General features: G+C 43.5%; 1 protein-coding gene across 11 annotated transcripts; it reads right to left on the bottom strand.

Annotated features, from left to right (window-relative positions):
- Nucleotides 1-360: 360 nt before the first annotated feature.
- On the bottom strand, nucleotides 361-20,636 carry LOC110502668 (uncharacterized). 11 transcript variants are annotated; one of them, XM_021580892.3, is made up of 16 exons: nucleotides 20,444-20,636; nucleotides 19,200-19,237; nucleotides 16,151-16,686; nucleotides 14,957-15,014; nucleotides 14,398-14,560; nucleotides 9,165-9,909; nucleotides 8,702-8,781; nucleotides 8,330-8,452; nucleotides 7,984-8,151; nucleotides 7,762-7,864; nucleotides 7,347-7,576; nucleotides 7,003-7,267; nucleotides 5,192-5,515; nucleotides 4,707-4,871; nucleotides 4,460-4,528; nucleotides 361-2,868 (listed from the first exon to the last, which is right to left on the bottom strand). In XM_021580892.3, the coding sequence occupies exons 1-16, from the start codon at nucleotides 20,473-20,475 to the stop codon at nucleotides 2,167-2,169; spliced, it is 3,801 nt and encodes a 1,266-aa protein (XP_021436567.3). In that variant the 5' UTR covers nucleotides 20,476-20,636; the 3' UTR covers nucleotides 361-2,166. The 11 variants fall into 11 exon arrangements, with proteins under 11 accessions (XP_021436567.3, XP_021436560.3, XP_021436568.3 ...); XM_021580885.3 differs by having other exon boundaries at nucleotides 9,165-10,764; nucleotides 20,444-20,632; XM_021580893.3 differs by having other exon boundaries at nucleotides 14,398-14,557; nucleotides 20,444-20,632.
- Nucleotides 20,637-22,522: the final 1,886 nt, after the last annotated feature.

Raw genomic sequence — 22,522 nt, 5'->3', positions numbered from 1 at the left:
AACTTGCAACCTTCCAGTTACTATTCCAACACTCTAACCACTAGGCTACCCTGCCACCTTAGTATGTTGACATGATCAGTCCAATCAAAGCTACTTTACATAAAATTACTTTAAATCATGTTATATCTGTGGCCAATGACCTTGAGCCTTCTTGGATGGGCACTTCTAATAACACCCGAAGGGAGAGAATTTTCAAGGTCTCCTCTTACACTTGGCAGTGATGTAGTCCCCATGAGTGACAGAACACTGAGCCAATCACGGCGCAACGCTCCGTATTTGAAAGCACTGAACTAGGCTGAAACACCTGCATTTGGAGCTGCCTTACTCAAGAAAACAAAAAAGAAAACAAAGGAGACCATGTTTGTATGTGGCTTTATTAACTCTGATATATTATTTTTTACATTGTTTGCAAATTGTTATGTGACACATATGAATGCAAAAATAACATGTTAGATTGTTGAAGTGAGGGAAAAATTGAAGTGTAGGGTCATTGAGGTTGGACGGGATTTTGGGGATGGGGCCAGGGTCTATAAGACGTTAGTATGGCTCTTTTTTATTTTCTCAGAAGTACTTGAGTTAGGTAGGAGGATTTTGAGCCAATATTGTAAACCGTGAACGACCACACACACACTCCAGTAAAGTAGGTAGCAGCATGCACCTTTAATGTTTGTTTGCAGACCGCCATTATCATTATTGAATAAAAATATAAACGCAACATGCAACAATTTGAAATCAGTCAATTGAAATTAACATAACATTTTCTGACAAAAGCTCTGGTTGACATAACTGCAATCAGCATGCCAATTGCACACTCCCTCAAATTTTGAGACATCTGTAGCATTGTGTTTTGTGACAAAACTGCATGTTTTAAGATGCCTTTTAGTGTCCCCAGCACAAAGTACACCTGTGTAATGATCATGCTGTTTACTCAGCTTCTTGATATGCCACACCTGTCAGGTGGATTAATTATCTTGGCAAAGGAGAAATGCTCACTAACAGGGATGTAAACATTTGTGCACAAAATTTGAAAGAAATAAGCTTTTTGTATGTATGGAACATTTCTGGGGTCTTTTATTTCAGCTCATGAAACATGGGACCAACACTTTACACATTGCATTTATCATTTTTTCTTCAGTATAAGTTGTCGAGTCAAATATACTGTATCCATTTTAAGTCTACATTTAGCAAAAATGAATTTTCTTATACATTTTGGGCAGTTAGCTGGCTAACTCATTGGAACAGCGCCCAGTTAAGGTGTTCTCGTTCATAGGTTCGGTTTGCTCCAAGCAGAACTCGGCTAGGCGAAGTGAACGGCTGCGCTCGCATATTAGTTTAGAATACATTCATTTGAAAAACGAGAATAAGGTGGCAATATTACTTTTTGTCATTCTTAAGACGCCATAGCCAGTACATTCCTCAAATTAGTCAGAATGAATCTAAGATAACTCAAATGTGTAATTAATTTTCCAGAGGTCTTAGTTGCGCAACTTTTCATCCAAGATGATCGGTACAGTATATCTCAAGTGAAAAAATGTCCATGAACTAGTAGTCTGCAATTGAATGACAACACACTTCATTGAAGACTCCCGACTGTTGACCAATCACAGACGAAGGGGCATAGACGTCGGCTAGCAAACTTCAGCTTGCCACAAGAAAAATTTGGTTGAACAGTCAGGAAAAAAACCTGCCGAATGCTGCTGAACACCAAAATGAACAAAAACAATTGTCATATATGCAAACTGTTTAACATTGGGTGACAAAAATAACCAGAGGGGTCACAGTCAGCGAACGGTTCTAAAAACAGAAATAACTTCAATCGAGTGCAAACAAAAATAGAAAACAAGTGCAAATAGTAAAATGAATTAATAGAACTGCCTCAGTTTCTGTAGATAGGATTTGTCTTTTGCATTGTGCAACAAAGTGCATGAAAAAAAACGAATAATGTAACGTTTCTTCACTTGAAGTGATTTACCTGAGAAAAAAACACGCAGACAGTTGGGTTAATGGCACCCTATTCTCTGGTTAAAAGGGAATAGGGCGCCATTTTGGATTCAGCTTTAGTCTACAGTCTAGATGACAGTTGGCCTAGACCGGTACAATTATATATGGATGCAGCCGGGTTGTCTTCCGTTGCAGTCTTCTTCTCTGGTTTCTCTCAGTCTCCCTTCATTCTTCACCTTTCTCCTCCATCTCTGAATCTTTCTCTAAATTGCCTCTCTCCTCAGTCTCTCCTTCAGTCGGTCCTTTCCTTCCCTCCTCCACTGCTGCTGCTTCCCTTTTTTCTGTGACCCTCTCCTCCGTCTTGACTACTGTCCATTTTTCCTCCATGTCCTCCATCTTTCGTTCCTCACCTGACTCCTCTAACGTAAGTTCCATCCGCTCCTCTTCCAACTCATCCATCTTCAGCAACTTCTCCTCCCCTCCTAGAATCTCCTTCTCCATGGCAAAGTATTTTTCTGGCGTCTCTCCTCTTTCATCCTCCATGGTCAAAGCCTTTTCTGCAATCCTCTCCTCCTTATCCTCCTCTTCTCCTTTCACCACTTTCCCCTCTTCATCCTCCATGGCCAAAGCCTTTTCTGCAATCCTCTCCTCCTTATCCTCCTCTTCTCCTTTCACCACTTTCCCCTCTTCATCCTCCATGGCCAAGTATTTTTCTGGTGTCTCTCGTCTTTCATCCTCCATGGACAAAGCATTTTCTGCAATCCTCTTTTCGTCTTCTCCTTTTCCTTCCACCCCTTCTCCCTCCAACTCCATGACAGTCTCCTCATCCTCTCTCTCCTCTTCTCTCTCCCTGTGGGAGTGTTTGCTCTCCTGGCTGCTGCTCACTGCATCCTCAGGCAGAGGCTGCCAGTAGTCATACAGTTTACCCTGGAGGCAACAGACGTATTGCATTACTATAAAACACATCACACTGCTATCAAACATGAATTACTACAGCTTACCCTGGAGGGAGGGAACATACATTATTACAGCAGTTTCTCTCTGCAATGATAAATACACAGAATTAAACCAAACACAGCTCTGCGATACCATAGCTGACCCTGGCAGTACTTTCCAGCAGTATATAAACTCAGCAAAAAAAGAAACCTCTCACTGTCAAGTATTTTGGCTGCGTTTATTTTCAGCAAACTTAACATGTGTAAATATTTGTACGAACATAAGATACAACAACTGAGACAAACTGACAAGTTCCATAGACATGTGACTACCCTGAAATTGGATAATGTGTCCCTAAACGAAGGGGGGGGGGTACTAAGTACTACAGCGCATCTCCTCCTCATGGACTGCACCAGATTTGCCAGTTCTTGCTGTGAGATGTTACCCCACTCTTCCACCAAGGCACCTGCAAGTTCCCGGACATTTCTGGGGGGGAATGGCTCTAGCCCAGAATGAGCAGTATGGCTGGTGGCATTGTCATGCTGGAGGGTCATGTCAGGATGAGCCTGCAGGAAGGGTACCATATTAGGGAGGAGGATGTTTTCCCTGTAACGCACAGCGTTGAGATTGCCTGCAATGACAACAAGCTCAGTCCGATGATGCTGTGAAACACCTCTCCATACCATGACGGACCCTCCACCTCGATCCCGCTCCAGAGTACAGGCCTCAGAGTGAAGCTCATTTCTTTGACGATAAACGCGAATCCGACCATCACCCCTGGTGAGACAAAACCGCGACTATTCAGTGAAGAGTACTTTGTGCCAGTCCTGTCTGGTCCAGCGACGGTGGGTTTGTGCCAATAGGCAACGTTGTTGCCGGTGATGTCTGGTGAGGACCTGCCTTACAACAGGCCTACAAGCCCTCAGTCCAGCCTCTCTCAGCCTACTGTGGACAGTCTGAGTACTGATGCAGGGATTGTATGTTCCTGGTTTAACTCGGGTAGTTGTTGTTGCCGTCCTCTACCTGTCCCGCAGCTGTGATGTTCGGATGTACCGATCCTGTGCAGGTGTTGTTACACGTGGTCTGCCACTGCGAGGATGATCAGCTGTCCATCCTGTCTCCCTTTAGCTCTGTCTACGGCGTCTCACAGTACGGACATTGCAATTTATTGCCCTGGCCACATCTGCAGTCCTCATGCCTCCTTGCAGCATGCCTAAAGCACGTTCACACATATGAGCAGAGACCCTGGGAATCTTTCTTTTGGTGTTTTTCAGAGTCAGTAGAAAGGCCTCTTTAATGTCCTAAGTTTCCATAACTGTGACCTTAATTGCCTACCGTCTGTAAGCTGTTAGTGTCTTAACGACCGTTCCACAGGTGCATGTTCATTAATTGTTTATGGTTCATTGAACAAGCATGGAAAACAGTGTTTAAACCCTTTACAAATGAAGATTTGTGAAGTCATTTGGATTTTTACAAATTTTCTTTGAAGGACAGGGTCCTGAAAAAGGGATGTTTATTTTCTTGCTGAGTTTAGAACACTTCTAGCTATGTCTTTATGTACTGTAGTTATGCCATGGTCTACCTGGAGAGGCCTGGTTCTCTGGACCAGCACCTGCCACTTGGTGTAGATCCTGGCTACAAAGTCTTTCACCTGGAGAGAGGGGGAGGGAGAAAGAAAGACGGGAAAGATAGAGCGGAGAGAGAGAGGAAGTGAGCGTAAGGGGGGGGGGGGTGTTAAGAGCAGTTTAACCAGAGAGACCATATCATCAATGCATTTATGTGGGTTACAGATCCATTGAAACGTCTATACGGAAGGAGTGACCACATACCTTGCTCCTGTACAGCATCTTCTCACTCTCCCTGATGTCACACTTGATGTGTTTCTCCAGCTCAGCACATAGCAACAACAACTGGTTCTTCTGCTCCGGAGGGAAGAACTCAAAGTTGGTGGCTTCGTTAGCCAGGGCCAGGAGGCTGTAGCAGAGGTAGTAAGCCTAAAAACAACATGTTCATTAGGCACCAAACGGAAGTACACTGACTGAACCGGGGAGGGACTACTTGGATTATTGGTCCAATAAAAAAATATTTTCGTTGAAATCACTGTTCATTGTCTGCCCTAATGAACAAAACCCTAGTACTCCTGATTTACATGAACAACAGGGGTGTACTAATTAGGAACTAGACGGAAGCAAACAAACCTAAGCTGGGAGTGACTAGCTGCTGCACTTGTCCAATAAGAAACGTGTTTTGTTGCATAAACATTTTCTGTTGCAAAATGACCCTTATATACCCTGGTAAATAACCCTTTGCTGACCTGCTGGTCCAGAGAGGCACAGTCCTCTTCCTCCTCTTCCCTCTCTCTGTGTGCGTTTTGACTCCTCCTGAAGGAGGTGGCCAGGCCCCGGAGGAGTGAGGATGGGCGCATGCGGGGGAGGTACCGACGCAGGTCTGACAGCTGGAACTCTGTATTGGAGGGCCTGTAAGTGCATCTGATGTTCAGCAGCTTGGAGATGGCCGACACACTGAGGTGTCTCCTGAGTTGCTTGCCGCGAATGTTGTCTGGCAGTAGCTGGACCAACCAGCGCAGGTTGTGGTGGTCATCACTCAGGTCAATCAGCGACATGCAGATCCTGGGCAGCTACAGGATGAAACAGGAGATAGATCAACATCAGAAAAAAAAACACACAAGTGACATGAGTTTACCTAGCGAAGGAAAGAAAGGTCAACCTAGAGAAAGAAGAAAAAAATCGTGACATTGTCTCGGTTTAGGAGGGGAATTCCCTTTTCAACCTCATGTATTAAATCACCAGTGTCTACTTTTGTGAAAATGGTGCATGTCTACATTCAGCAGCTAAAAAGATAAGGTCCTAAACAAGTCCTCGAAGACATGATCATAGTAGGATTTTTAAAAATGTCAGCGTCCGAAATCTTTCTTGCCTTCTAATTACTGAAACTACATGCTGTGTATCATACAACATAGGCTACTACTTACTGAAACTACATGCTGTGTATCATACAACATAGGCTACTACTTACATCGTACTGTGGAGTTAAATTGAAAGCAGTAAGCAACACATAACATATGAGGCTCATTCATTCTGAGAATGCATCAAAATGTGCAATTGCATCGATTCCCGCCATTTGTTCATTTTGGTATAGCGCGTCATCCTGTGATTATCAGCTGTTGTCAGCTTACCTTTATTTAACTAAGCAAGTCAGTTAAGAACAAATTCTTATTTACAATGACGGCCTAGGAACAGTGCCTTGTTCCTACCCCTTGTTCAGGGGTAGAACAACAGATTTTTACCTTGTCAGCTCAGGGATTCGATCTAGCAACCTTTTGGTTACTGGCCCAACGCTCTAACCACTAGACTACCTGCCGTCCCAATCACACGTGGGTCTGGAAATAATTATATTCCTCCATATTGTGCTCCAAATTCTATTAGATGAAAAGCCGAAATGAGTATGACATCCTGGAATTTAAAGTACTCAAAACATCTAAATTTGACATACAATAAAAACATTCAATTTCTGCACTCCCAAAATGCCTACTATTTATAACGGAAGTACGAGTATTCTCAAAACCCGCAATGCTTTCCAGCCAGAGGGAGGGCATTTCCCTGCTCCCCATGTCACCACATGTTTATTCAAATGTTTTTACTTTCACCACATCATATTGAACTTTTTCACTTTGGGCTCAATTCAATCCGTAGTGCTGAAGAGCTGCACTACAGCTCGATAGAAATGTAAAAGGTAATGCTCCCCACGTTAGAAGAGACAGCAGTCACGGTAAACGATGCATATGTCAGCTCAAATGGGAAATGACCTTTATATTTCGATCGTGCTGTTTCGCTGAACTTCAGCGATACCGATTGAATAGAAATATTTCTCTTTACAAAACAGATGTGATGTTTTCACATGTATGGTGCTGGAAATAATGAATTACATTTTGGAAAGTGGTGGAATTGCCCTTTAAGTATTGTTGCGCTTAATTAGACGGCTGACAGGCAAGTCAGAGATTAAGTTTGAAAGGCTGAGGCGGGGACTGAACCCACAACCATAGGGGTTGTACATGGCTGTTTTTTACTGGACCACGCAGGAGAAAGAAATTAAAGGTTGACTGACCATGACATCCCAGTCCCTGATGCTGCTGATCAGGTTGCGCAGTAGAGAGCGGAGGTGCTCAGTGGGCTGGAGGGTGAGCTGTGTGTCTAAGCCCACTCTGCTCACCACCGTCAGGAGTAACAACAGTTCTCCGTCACTGTAGGCCCGCGGGCACAACGACGTACAATGAGACAGGTACTTGATGACGCTATCAAAGTTGTGTTCAGGGAAAGTGCTGAGCTCCTTCTTACTGGACAGGCTCTCTGTGCTGATCTGGAAGCCCTCTCTACACAGACAAACACACAGGTAATTATCAGTCTATCATCACATTTTTATGAACAAAGTTTATATTGACACATGCTTACAGCAGGTCTCCCTCGGTGAACTGGGGTTGTAGGTTCTCCAGGGGGAACAGGGTGACGAAGGGAACCCCCATGTTCATGAAGACCAGGGTCACGTCTCCAACACTGGGCACCCACACCTCAAAGCGCTCATTCTTATTCAGCATCATGTGTTCAGCAGCGGAGCAGGCAATATCTTTGAGGGCCTTTAGTACCTGATGACAGGTCAGCTTGTCTGAGTGGACTGACACCATCTACAGGAGGGAGGGAAAGATAGATAGAAAGTCTTTCTTTAAGCCATCCTCATTTGATTAACCCCCCTCCCCTAAAAACACATTTCATACCACGAGAGAGAGAAAGACAGATCCATCCATTGATACATTTAATTCAGGCAATTATTCAAACAAATCTATTTGTAAAAGGGGGTGTGGAATAGTACCTGGAAGAGCCAACGGGCCACCTGGGGAGGGCAGGGGGAGGAGCGGTAGGCTCTCTGGATCAGCTCGGAACTGACATGGGACCTGAACTGGTCTGGAGTGGACCTGCGAGATACCAAGGGGGAGGGAGAGAGAGAAAATGAGGGTTATGGGAGCAAGAGAGGTTAGAACTAAACATTGAACTGCCTCTCTTTCAGCCTGTTCACTCACACAAAAAGTCTTACCAGAGTAGTGTTTTCTGTGCGGTGTCTCGAGGGGAGACATTACAGTGTCTCAGCTGCAGTGTGTGTTGGCTGAAAAGACGGCCAAAGTTGTCCAGGCTAAACATCGCTTCGCCGGGGTGCAGGTCCCGGATGGCACTGGACACCACCGAGAAACGCTGCAGGAACTCCCTGGGCGGAGAAGAATGTGGAATTGTGATCATTTCACCCTTTCCCAGTGGTCTCCAAACTGTTGTTGTCGTGCCTCCTCTGCTGTTACTTTTGTTTGTGTGAAATGGCCTCTTCTATGTTCTCGGTGCTCTCCTACTCTGCATTTAAGTGTGTGTGTGTTAAGCGTATGTGCTGTTACCTCTGCTGGTGGGAGATGGCCGCCTCAATGTTCTCTGCGCTCTCATCCTCCTCCTCCTCCTCCGCCAGTCTCAGCAGGTTCTCCTCACAGGACAGACGCAGCTTCGTCTCCATCTCCTTAGACCTTGGGGGAATAACCATGACATTGCACACATTATGACATAGTACGCATACGATATGACATAGAAGTCTTTTGAAGCAATGCAGAGACCTCTACATCTCCTTAAACAAGGGGGGTGGGGGGGTGGAGACAACAAGGACAGAACAATGTCATGTCACGTTGTCATTTTAAAGCAATGCAGTGATTTTGCCATCACCTTGACCCACATGGAGAAAATAGCACCTATAATAGTCAGGTATGATAAAGCAATACCTTTGAATGCTCTCCTTTTCCTTCAGCATCTCGTCCAGGTTGTTCCTGTAACTCGTGGGTTTGGCTTTAGACGTCACAGGCTGCCAGAGAGAACACACAAACGTCATCCCCTCATTTAGACCGAGTTCATACTAGTGTAACACACTAATATTGTTAGTGACGACTTGGGATATGTAGTCCACTATTTGTCTGCACCTCAAATGAGTAATTTGAATTTTTATAACCTTCTACTGTAGGTTAACGAAACACAACCAAACGACATGCTAGAAAGTAGCTGCTACATTGTTGCTATACTGCACATTTAAGCCTACTTCAAAACTGGAAAATTACAATGAGTAAATACACATTTAAACAATAATCTTGAGTCCCAAATGGCACCCCATTCCCCGCATAGAGCATTACTTTTGACCAGGGTCCATAGGGACACCATTTGGAACACAGCCCTAAGAAAGTAGCATTTTACCAGCTGGCTGTGGTGTCGGGGCCCAACAGGGGTGCTGGGTGCAGTGAAGGTTCCTTTCTCTGGGGTGTCTGGGGGGCGGGCGGTACGGTCCAGGATCTGCTGCAGGGATGGCAGCTCGTCCTCACTGCTGCTACTGCTGCTGGCCTGAGATAGCTCCAACTCTAGACCCAGGTCGAGGCCTAGGCCCAGCTCCACATCCAGAGGGTCCTCCTCCAGAAATATCAGACTTTTCTGGGGATTGTCCATCTTGCTTCTTTTTTCTCCTTCTTCAAGGAATGATAAACTCTTCTGGTCTCCTTCCTTCCTCTTTTCACCCTCCTTTCCTTTTCGGTCCAGTCGTGAGGTGGGAGAAGGGAGGAAGGGAGAGCGGGTGCTGGCTTTGAAGTCTGCAGTCCCCATGTTAAACAACTCGTCCTTACACAAGGATGCGGACTTTGCGGAGGCTGAGAGGGGGATAGTTTTCAGGGCAGAATACTCATTATTGAGGTTGGCATGCTCATCCATAGGTGACTCCAAGCCTGCTGAAGGAATACCAGGAGATCTGGGTCCTGCCTCTGTCTTAACAGACTCATCCGCAAACAGTCTCACAGCGGGAAAAGTAGGACTCGTTTTCAGTTTGGAGGCAACATCATCCATTGTAACAGACTCATCCTTAGGGGATGATGGCTTCCCTGAGGAAGTGCAGGTGATGGTCCTGTACGAGGCGGTCTTTAATTTAGTCAAGTCAGTCCCGCACGACTCCAGCCTTAAAAAAGAGGGAGAGTAGATGTTAGGGCCCAGGTGTAGTTTAGAGGGGTCCACTGCCGCTACCTTACAGGGAAAGATATTGGGGCCAGAGATTCGCTCCAAGGGGGAGATTTGGGGGATTTCTCTGGGGCTTGTTACAGAGGTGGGCCGCAGTCTTTTAGAAGCACCACAGACTTTAGCCGACACACCACACACAAGAACCTTGTGTACAGAGGGCGACCCGCCTCCTCTCTGGGGACTGGAGGAAAAGGTCGCTGCTCTCGACAGGCTAGAGGTTATGGGGTCAGGAGTGAAAAGGTCACTCAAGTCATCCGTCAAGACCGACGTTCCCCGGGGGCGAGTGACGTTTCGGTTCTGTGCCAATCTGAGATGGCGCAGAGAACTAGAGCAGCTGGAGTATGAGCTGTGAGACCTCGAGACAGGTTTGGGGGTTCTTCTGTCGGGGCGACCTGTCGCTTCTCTTCCTCTACTCTCTGGCGCGCTTGCTCTGCCCTCTTTCCCTCTGCTGCATTCTCCTCTACTAGCACTTTTGACAGGCAAGTTTGCTGGGTGACTGGATTGGAGATTACTACCACTATAAACAGATTGAGGGTTGACAGATTGGTGATTCATTCCACTGTATCTACACTGAGGATTGCTATTCTCCCTCACACTGTTCCTGCATGGTGGTTGTCCTCGGTTGTTAAAGACCTGCCTCACAGGCTTGGGTGTGGGGAGTGGAGAAGTAGGAACAATCTCCATCCCGCTCGCCATCCCTCCCTCCGTCTTCTTAGGGGTGAGACGCTCCTTCAAACTCAGAATAGGACCTGAGTTCAGACTGTTTTTCATGAAGACTTTCTTCAGGTAGGATGGGCTGGGGGGGTGGTATTTACAACAGAGCATTTAGCCATCGCAAACCAGACTAAATATCACAATCAGCAAGATGTACAGCTTTTCAATCATTATTTCAATTGATGATATATTCATTGATTCATGTAAAAAAAAAAATGTGAAATGCCTTATGAGCCTAGATAGATAATTGTACTAACTTATCATAACCCAAAATATAAGGTTGGCTTACTCCATTGTCTGTCTTTCTGTAGCAATTTTCACAAGTACACTTCATGCAAAGTTAACCCTAATAGTAATTGCCCAATGGGGACAAATCAAGTTTTAAAATGTTTATTTCACCTTTATTTAACCAGGTAGGCCAGTTGAGAACAAGTTCTCATTTACAACTGCGACCTGGCCAAGATAAAGCCAAGCAGTGCGACAAAAACAACAGTTACACAAACAAACGTACAGTCAATAACACAAAAGAAAAGAAAAATAGAAAAGTCTATGTAGTGTTTGCAAATGTAGAAGAGTAGAGGGGTAAGGCAATAAATCGGCCATAGAGGCTAAAATAATTACAATTTAGCATTAATACTGGAGTGATAGATGTGCAGATGATGTGCAAGTAGAGATACTGGGGTGCAAAATAGCAAGAGGGTAAGTAATAATATGGGGATGGATGAGGTAGTCGGTTGTGCCATTTACAGATTGGCTGTGTACAGGTACAGTGATCGGTAAACTGCTCTGACAGCTGATGCTTAAAGATTTTTGCAATTCGTTCCAGTCATTGGCAGCCAAATGAAGTGTTGGCTTTGGGGATGACCAGTGCAATATACCTACTGGAGCGCGTCCTACAGGTGGGTGTTGCTATGGTGACCAGTGAGCTGAGGTAAGGCTTCACCTAGGCTTCACCTAGCAAAGACTTGTAGATGATCTGGAGCCAGTGGGTTTGGCGATGGATATGTAGTGAGGGCCAGCCAATAAGAGCATACAGGTCGCAGTGGTAGGTAGTATATGGGGCGGGGCGTTGGTGATAAAATGGATGGCACTGTGATAAGACTACATCCAGTTTGCTGAGTAGTGTTGGGGGCCATTCTGTAAATGACATCGCCGAAGTCAAGGATCGGCAGGATACCCTCGTAAAACTGACTATGTTTGGCGTGTGAGGCTTTGTTGCAAAATAGGAAGCCGATTCTAGATTTAATTTTGGATTGAAGATGCTTAATGTGAGTCTGGAAGGAGCGTTTACAGTCTAACCAGACATCTAGGTATTTGTAGTTGTCCACATATTCTAGGTCAGAACCGTCCAGAGTAGTGATGGTAGACGGGCGGGATGGTGCGGGCAGCAATCGTTTGAAGAGCATTCACAGTTTTACTAGCATTTAAAAGCAGTTGGAGGCCACGGAGGGAGTGTTGCATGGCATTGAAGCTCGTTTGGAGGTTTGTTAACAGTGTCCAATGAAGTGCCAGATGTATACAGAATGGTGTCGTCTGCGTAGAGGTGGATCAGAGAATCACCAGCAGCAAGAGCGACATTATTGATACAGTGGGGCAAAAAGTATTTAGTCAGCCACCAATTGTGCAAGATCTCCCACTTCAAAATATGAGAGGCCTGTAATTTTCATCATAGGTACACTTCAACTATAACAGACAAAATGAGAAAAGAAATCCAGAAAATCACATTGTAGGATTTTTTATGAATTTATGTGCAAATTATGGTGGAAAATAAGTATTTGGTCAATAACAAAAGTTTCTCAATACTTTGTTATATACCCTTTGTTGGCATTTTCTGTAAGTCTTCACAAGGTTTCCACACACTGTTGCTGGTATTTTGGCCCATTCCTCCATGCAGATCTCCTCTAGAGCAGTGATGTTTTGGGACTGTTGCTGGGCAACACGGACTTTCAACTCCCTCCAAAGATTTTATATGGGTTGAGATCTGGAGACTGGCTAGGCCACTCCAGGACCTTGAAATGCTTCTTACGAAGCCACTCCTTCGTTGCCCGGGCGGTGTGTTTGGGATCATTGTCATGCTGAAAGATCCAGCCACGTTTCATCTTCAATGCCCTTGCTGATGGAAGGAGGTTTTCACTCAAAATCTCACGATACATGGCCCCATTCATTCTTTCCTTTACACGGATCAGTCGTCCTGGTCCCTTTGCAGAAAAACAGCCCCAAAGCAAAGTAGGTATGGCGTTCTTTGGATGCAACTCAACTCGTCGTGTTTGGAGGACAAAGAATGCTGAGTTTTTACCAAAACGTTATATTTTGGTTTCATCTGACCATATGACATTCTCCCAATCTTCTTCTGGATCATCCAAATGCTCTCTAGCAAACTTCAGACGGGCCTGGACATGTACTGGCTTAAGCAGGGGGAAACGTCTGGCACTGCAGGATTTGAGTCCCTGGCGACGTAGTGTATTACTGATGGTAGGCTGTTACTTTGGTCCCAGCTCTCTGCAGGTCATTCACTAGGTCCCCCTGTGTGGTTCTGGGATTTTTGCTCACCGTTCGATCATTCTGACCCCACGGGGTGAGATCTTGTGTGGTCTTGTATGTCTTCTATTTCCTAATAATTGCTCCCACAGTTGATTTCTTCAAACCAAGCTGCTTACCTATTGCAGATTCAGTCATCCCAGCCTGGTGCAGGTCTACAATTTTGTTTCTGGTGTCCTTTGACAGCTCTTTGGTCTTGGCCATAGTGGAGTTTGGAGTGTGACTGTTTGAGGTTGTGGACAGGTGTCTTTTATACTGATAACAAGTTCAAACAGGTGCCATTAATACAGGTAACGAGTGGAGGACAGAGGAGCCTCTTAAAGAAGAAGTTACAGGTCTGTGAGAGCCAGAAGTCTTGCTTGTGTGTAGGTGACCAAATACTTATTTTCCACCATAATTTGCAAATAAATTCATTAAAAATCCTACAATGTGATTTTCTGGATTTTTTTTCTCATTTTGTCTGTCATAGTTGAAGTGTACCTATGATGAAAATTACAGGCCTCATCTTTTTAAGTGGGAGAACTTGCACAATTGGTGGCTGACTAAATACTTTTTTGCCCCACTGTATATACAGAGAAAAGGAGTCGGCCCGAGAATTGAACCCTGTGGCACCCCCATAGAGACTGCCAGAGGTCCGGACAACAGGCCCTCCGATTTGACACACTGAATTCTATCTGAGAAGTAGTTGGTGAACCAGGCGAGGCAGTCATTTGAGAAGCCAAGGCTTTTGAGTCTGCCGTTAAGAATGCGGTGATTGACTAGTCGAAAGCCTTGGTCAGGTCGATGAAGACGGCTGCACAGTACGGTCTTTTATCGATGGCAGTTATGATATTGTTTAGTACCTTGAGCGTGGCTGAGGTTCACCCATGACCAGTAAACCAAATTGCATAGTGGAGATGGTACGGTGGGATTGGAAATGGTCGGTGATCTGTTTATTAACTTGGCTTTCGAAGATTTTAAAAAGGCAGGGCAAGATGGATATAGGTCTATAACAGTTTGGGTCTAGAGTGTCTACCCCTTTGAAGAGGGGGATGAGCGCGGCAGCTTTCCAATCTTTGGGGATCTCAGACGATACGAAAGAGGTTGAATAGGCTAGTAAATAGGGGTTGCAACAATTTCAGCGGATAATTTTTAGAAAGAGAGGGTCCACGTTGTGTTGAATGTCTACCCTTCTCACCTGGCTGTTCCATAGGGTGGGTGACTGGTACAGATAGGGGCTGGGCTTGAGTTTGGCCTATAGTCCTCCGGACGCAGTTTCTTATTGGCCATTTCCTCCCCTTTCGTTCTCTCCTCCAAGTCTGGGTTTCTACCCCTCTTCTGCGACAGGGATTTGGTGCCTACTGGTGGGAGAAAGCATCATCAGCATCAAAAACAACAACTCCAATAGTTCAAAAAGTAAAATACTATAGAATGAGTAAGTGGGTTCTAGAAAGGCCCTTCAATAGATGTGAAAACGTTAAAATTACATTTTTTCATAAAACGAGGGGAAAAAAGTCCTTTAACGCACATTACAATAAAACAGAGTCCCACTAGATTACAACTCTATTTTTCCATCAGCTAACTGCTGCACTTCATGTTACTGTATAAAAACAACAGTGAAACATAATTTGGAGATGGTTACCCTACTGATTTGTTCATAGACTACATTTACACGGGTTCAGTAATCTATTCAGCAATCTAAACTAAGAGGTCTAGGATGTGCTCGTTATTTTACATAAGTTAGGTATAATTTGTACCTGAAGTGAACAGTTTGCTAGTTTGAGTGGTTCCTCTGTGGTCCAGGGAACCACCACTCTGCGGAAAAACAAACATATTAGTCATTTATATTATACAGAGCGACTTACAGGTATGAGTGCGTACATTTTTGTACTGGTCCCCTGTGGGTATCGAACAGACAACCTTGGTGTTGCAAGCACCATGCTCTACCAACTGAGCCAATATCAACATCAGTAGATGGGTTTTCCTCCAAATGGTGACAGATTTCACGCAAATATTCTCAAATCTGCATTAAAACCAATAGTCACATTTTTCCAACAGAGAAGTTTCCATCCAATTGACTTGTTGCCTATTAAAAAGGCTGTGCATGACGACGTAGTGCACATAAAATAACTTTTCCAGTTAAATAAAATATACAAGTTAAATGGGTTTCCATCGCATTTGTCATAACAAATGTTGAGTTATATAGCAAAGGTGCCCACTCTGGTCTTGATAGGTGCTCTCTAACCCAGTGGTTCCCAGACTGTGGGGCGGGGCACAGTGTGTCATGAACAGTGCTTGTGCCCATAGAAATAGATGTGGGGTGCTGGATGTTCCCCAATGCTGGAAGGGGGACCTGGGTGAAACATTTTGGGAACCCCTAGCCAACAGCTTGCAGATACAGTGCAGGTAGGTTGCCAACATGAGATTATTTTTATTTGTCAAACGGCAGCCAAGCATCAATCGTCATGTCACCAGAATAAGACTTCATATTTATTGGCAAGGAGCACCAAGCTCATCACAGTGCACTTTCACCACCCTGTGAAGTTCATCATAACTTATTTTATCTGTAGCCTAATAAACTGCATGCTTTCCCAAGTTGTAGAGGGAGGACCAGACATGTCATTGCCCAACTCCAAATTTACTTCGATATGATGGTTATTACATCAATATTAGTGCATAAAGGAGTTTCCACCTCCATTTCACAAAAAGATGCCACCTTGTATAGCGTATTTTGTTTTATCAACATTTGGAAAGTTTACCGACAAATGTGCTGTTTCCATCAAGCCTGTCGTGAATGTTTTTTTATTCCACATAAAAAAAGGTTGGATGGAAAACTTATTATTGAATTGTAATTATTGAACTGTGTAAGGTGAGAGTTTAGATTATGGTCTGTGTTTGTATCTGCTGCTGACACCACGTTTCGGGATCAATATAGATCTTTATCCATCTACCTGCTGTGGATTGACAGGGCTAAACATGGTGTGTGACAGTGGACAACCGTTCTTCATTGTGTCCTTCCTGTCGTCACCTGCTGTGTACTGGGGGGTAGACTGGAGGGGCAAGCCAGCAGTAAACAGAGCACTAGAGCTTCCAACATTACTGTTGCCTGATCCTGTACCAACCCTAGGGTCCAAGGTTATACTCCTAGAGGGGTTAGAGGTCACAGGGCTGTGGGAAGTCTGTATCTTCCTGGTGATGGGGTTTGTTAAGTTGGCCTTGCCATCCTTGGCTTCATCCCCACCTCTACCCCCAGAAGCTCGGTGGTGCACCCCTGGCATTTGGGGAGGGTGAGGTCCAGGAGAGGGCTTGGCCCTCACTGGGTTCAGTCCTGGGCTTGTCAAGGGTGGCACTCGTTTTGGCAGGGGGTGCGTGTTCTGGTTGGACAGGCATCCGCGGGGCTGAGAGGGTTTCATGGGGGTCACCTGGAGGTAGGAGGCGGCCGGGGAGGGTTTGGGACCAGGCAACCCTAGAGGGATGACATCTTTGACTGCAAACACAGGAGGAAGAACGACACAGGTGTGAGCAAATAAACCAGCAGAGATATAACCCAGCACCATATGGATGAACCATCCCCTCCCAGTGTACCACAAGTTTGCTCAAAAGAAAAACATACACTGTATTAATGCAGGTTAACAGCCCAAAAGCATTTTATGGCCCACCACTATACGAAGGGCAACAAGATACCATAAATTGGTTAATAATAACTAAAATCAAGTATTTTCAGAATACAGAGAAAGTGAGCATGTAATAGTTCTGAGTTTGAGCCCAGAATAATCATGTAAGCTATATAGTTTGTTATGGTTATTGTGCCAAGGTGTCAAACAAAATCCACAAAGCCAGAGACAAAGAAACAGACACCACGCAGAAGCAGCCAGGATTTTGACGCAGTTCAAGGGTTAGTGTAACCATAACACCAAATGACACAACAATGAAGCATTATGCTGTAGCCTGTTATTGCTCCAAGTCACAACCCAATTTAAAAATTTAAAAAGACTATCTTTTTCGCACCCGCATTGGTGCAGGGTTGCCTAGTGGTTAGAGTGTTGGACTAGTAACCGGAAGGTTGCAAGTTCAAATCCCCGAGCTGACAAGGTACAAATCTGTCGTTCTGCCCCTGAACAGGCAGTTAACCCACTGTTCCTAGGCCGTCATTTAAAATAAGAATTTGTTCTTAACTGACTTGCCTAGTTAAATAAAAGGTAAAATAAAAGATTCTATATACAGCTGAAGTCAAATTTACATACACCTTAGCCAAATACATTTAAACTCAGTTTCACAATTCCTGACATTTAATCCTAGTAAAAATTCCCTGTCTTAGGTCAATTAGGATCACCACTTCAATTTAAGAATGTGAAATGTCAGAATAATAGTAGAGAATGATTTATTTCAGCTTTTATTTCATTCATCACATTCCCAGTGGGTCAGAAGTTTACATACACTCAATTAGTATTTGGTAGCATTGCCTTTAAATTGTTTCACTTGGATCAAACGTTTCGTGTCGCCTTCCACAAGCTTCCCACAATGTGTTTGGGGGAATTTTGGCCCATTCCTCCTGACAGAGCTGGTGTAACTGAGTCAGGTTTGTAGGCCTCCTTGCTCGCACATGCTTTTTCCATTCTGCACACTAATTTTCTATAGGATTGAGGTCAGGGCTTTGCGGTGGCCACTCCAATACCTTGACTTTGTTGTCATTAAGCCATTTTGCCACAACTTTGGAAGTATGCTTGGGGTCATTGTCCATTTGGAAGACCCATTTGCAACCAAGTTTTAACTTCCTGACTTATGTCTTGAGATGTTGCTTCAATATATCCACATAATTTTCCATCCTCTTGATGCCACCTATTTTGGGAAGTTCCCCAGGCCCTTCTGCAGCAAAGCACCCAAACAACATGAAGCTGTCACCCCCGTGCTTCACGGTTGGGATGGTGTTCTTCAGCTTGCAAGCCTCCCCCTTTGTCCAAACATAACAATGGTCATTATGGCCAAACAGTTCTATTTTTGTTTCATCAGACCAGAGGACATTTCTCCAAAAAGTACAATCTTTGTCCCCATGTGCAGTTGCAAACCGTAGTCTGGCTATTTTTATGGCGGTTTTGGAGCAGTGGCTTCTTCCTTGCTGAGCAGCCTTTCAGGTTATGTCAATATAGGACTTGTTTTACTGTGGATATAGATACTTTTGTACCCGTTTCCTCCAGCATCTTCACAAGGTCCTTTGCTGTTGTTCTGGGATTGATTTGCACCAAAGTACACCATCTCTAGGAGACAGAACACGTCTCCTTCCTGAGCGGTATGACGGCTGCGTGGTCCCATGGTGTTTATACTTGCATACTATTGTTTGTACAGATGAACGTGGTACCTCCAGGCGTTTGGAAATTGCTCCCAAGGATGAACCAGACTTATGGAGGTCTACAATTTTTTTCTGAGGCTGATTTCTTTCGATTTTCCCATGATGTCAAGCAAAGAGGCACTGAGTTTGAAGGTAGACCTTGAAATACAGCCACAGGTACATCTCCAAATGACTCAAATTACATCAATTAGCCTATCAGAACCTTCTAAAGCCATGACATCATTTTCTGGAATTTTCCAAGCTGTTTAAAGGCACAGTCAAATGTGTATGTAAACTTCTGACCCACTGGAATTGTGATACAGTGAATTAAACGTGAAATAATTTGTCTGTAAACAATTGTTGGAAAAATGACTTGTGTCATGCACAAAGTAAATGTCCTAACTGACTTGCCAAAACTAGTTTGTTAACAAGACATTTGTGGAGTGGTTGAAAAACTAGTTTTAATGATTCCAACCTAAGTTTGTGTAAACTTCTGACTTCAACTGTAAATACAATCTCACTCCGTTACATTAGCATGTGACAATGCCTGAGGCAGCCACACGAAGCAGCAGGCACCACAGTTATCTGCATGTAGTGAAATCATGTGTGTTTGTATATAGATAGGTTGCCTGAGTTCAGTGTTGTTTCATCAGTTGTCAAGATCTGAAACTCACCAATACTGCCTTTTGGAGACAAGTAGTCTGCAATTGATCTGTAACAACAGACAAAAGTCAGTCAAGAAGTTATTCCCCAAAAAGTCAGGTTCAACATGATGCTTTATTTTAGTCAATTAAACATTGAAAATGGCATACAATAAGTCATTCATACAATGGAAAGAGCAACCTGACCTTGGCAACGTATTTCATTTTTAATTTAACCTTTATTTAACTAGGCAAGTCAGTTAAGAACAAATTCTTATTTACAATGACGACCTATACTGAAGTAGATGAGTTACACCTGTCAAACCTGTCTCGCTCACATACTTGTGCATTAACTAGGACACTAATAGTAAGTTGGCTAGTTAGGCCTAATTGACAATAACACATTAAGTCTACAAAGCAATGTGTTTCACTCGTTAACTTAGTCTTAGCATTTAAAAAAAAATCGTCTACAACGCAACACGTTTGGGTTTTTAGCTTGCTACTCTAGCAACCAAATATTCTGTCGACTTGTAATATATTGCTATTTACTGTAGCTAGCTAGCACTCCACTAGCTAGGTGACGTTAGATAGCTCCCAATGTTAATTAGACTTCCGACAGGAACATCTAGCTAGCTAGGTTACACATCTGTATGTGAGATGACTAACTTACAAAGCTAGTAATTACTAGTTATCACTAACAAGTCAAAAAGTTTTGACAAGCTCACAATGGTTAGCTTGGTGGTTAGTTTGTTGCACAATACCGTCACAGATAGAACAATGAGACAGATGTTTCACCGGATGTATAAATCTGAAGCATCCGGTTGACGTTTCCACTGAGGAAGACCAGTGGGATAAATTAATTTGGGCCGTCCTACAAATGTTATCATCGATGAAACATTTGATCTCGATACAGTTTTTCTCTATCCAAAACTACCTGTTACGAACACAATGGGCTAAGTTTAGTAGACTTTACCCTTTGCCAAATTGTATAAAAAGTGCGTTGTTTAGGAGTGCACGTTCCAATTGGATTATTGCACACGCACACATCAGAGTAGGCGTTCCCTAACGGAAATGTGCAACGCCCCAATAGGATCTCGCTAGTTCGTGCTTGGCTCTGCCCACCAGCTTGCTTGTTCTGCCCACTATCATTCATGTGCTTCCATTGGAAAGGACAGTTATTGGTATATCTTTTGTTAGTTATAAACAATCTTAGGTAGCGTTAGCTAGCATTATTTAGCTAGCTAGCTATATCTTCTGGAAAGCAGTTAGTTTCTTACCTCCCATTTCCTTCAGATTGTATTTTTCTCATTTCTCAAGTTAACATTTAAATTGACTTCGCTATGTATTTGTTTCCGTATCAGACTATCACTAATGATACTTTACTTCCTTTCACTCTCCCGCCTGCAGTAAAGTTGTCATGATACCCGCCATTTTTGTTAATTTTCACAATGGGTGGGTCTAAACATGAATGCGGATTGGTTAAAACCGCATTTAAACCAGTGTCTATTCCGCAAATTACCACCGGCTAAATCTATTATATGAAAATGCCTATTTACGCTGTTCCATCTGACTGCGCTATCCACTGTCTCATCATCACATCCAGGCCATTTATAAACTTGATCTCCAATGTAAAAACCATTTAGACATTCTCACATTTCGTTTTCAACCGCGGAGATTTGTATAAAACTAGCTGTCTGTCTCTTGACATTTGCTACATTGTTTCAATATTCAAATTCGATCTCCAGCTGTTGCATAGTAATGAGTGTGTCTGGCAGTCGAAATCATGAATCAGCATAATTTTTATGGATATATACAATGAAATGACGTGACTGTAAATTCGCCGTGGTTGGCTAGCTAACAAAGCAAGGGATAGGAACGTTACCAGCCAGTATGGCAATGGAACATTTAGATTCTAAATGTTCCATTTTAGAACGAACAACTGGGTCTTGTCCATAGATACAGAGCAAGAAGATTTGACTGGGTCGTGTCTCTTGGGTAGAAACCCTAGATGTCTGTCGGGATTATACCTTGTGGAAGGATGCAATATACTGAACAAAAATATAAACGCAACAATTTCTTGGGTAGCATCCCTAGATTTCTGCGGATTATACCTTGTGGAAGGATGCAATATACTGAACAAAAATATAAACGCAACAATTTCTTGGGTAGCATCCCTAGATTTCTGTCGGGATTATACCTTGTGGGAGGATGCAATATACTGAACAAAAATATAAACCTCAACAATTTAAAATATTTTGCTGTGTTACAGTTCATATGAGGAAATCAGTCAATTGAAATAAATACCGTAGGCCCTATTCTATGGATTTCACATGACTGGGAGCCAGGCCCAGCCAATCAGAATGCGTTTTTCCCTGACAAAGGGGCTGTATTACAGACACAAATACTGTTCAGTACCCCACCCTCCCTCTCTGATGATCCCACAGGTGAAGAAGCCGGAAACTGTGCAGGCTTTTGTTTCAGCCCACCACTAGCACACATGATCTGACTAATTCTGTTCATGAACAGTTGATGATTTCAAAACAGGTGTATTAGTGAAAGGCTGTAACAAAACCCTGCACACCCTGTGGCTCTCCAGAGATCACTGTTCTCGGTCCTGGGCTGGCGTGGTTTCACGTGGTCTGTGGTTGTGATGCCGATTGGACATACAGGCAAATTCTCTAAAATGACATTGGAGACGGCTTATGGTAGAGAAATGAACATGTAATTATCTGGAAACAGCTCTGGTGGACATAACTGCATTCAGCATGCCAATTGTAAGCTCCCTCAAAATGTAAGAAATATGTAGCATGAAAAACCTGCACATTTTAGAGTGGCCTTTTACTGTCCCCAGTACAGGATGCACCTGTGTAATAATGCTGTTTAATCAGCTTCTTGATATGCCACACCCATCACATGGATGGATTATTTTGACAAAGGGTAAAATGCTCACAAAACAGGGATGTATACAAATTTGTGCACAAAATGAGAGAAATAAGCATTTTGGGTGTATTGAAAATGTCTGGGATTTTTTAATTCAGCTCATGAAACATGGCACCAGCACGTTGCGTTTATATTTCTGTAGTGGTGGAAAAAGTACCCAATGTCATACTTGAGTAAAAGTAAAGAGATCTTAATAGAAAATGACAAATGTCACCCAGTAAAATTCTGCTTGAGTAAAAGTCTAAAAGTATTTGGTTTAAATAAAATTATAAATCATTTCAAATTCCTTAAATTAAAGCAACCCAGATGGCACAATTTTTTTTTTTTTTTAATTTACAGAAAGCCAGGTGCACACTAACACTCAGACACAGTTTACAAACAAAGCATGTGTGTTTAGTGAGTCCACCAGGTCAGCG

Source organism: Oncorhynchus mykiss, chromosome 23 (genome assembly GCF_057628025.1).
Source record: "Oncorhynchus mykiss isolate SJ-2025 chromosome 23, ASM5762802v1, whole genome shotgun sequence".
Lineage (NCBI taxonomy): Eukaryota > Metazoa > Chordata > Actinopteri > Salmoniformes > Salmonidae > Oncorhynchus > Oncorhynchus mykiss.
This window is presented reverse-complemented; position numbering and strand designations above follow the sequence as displayed.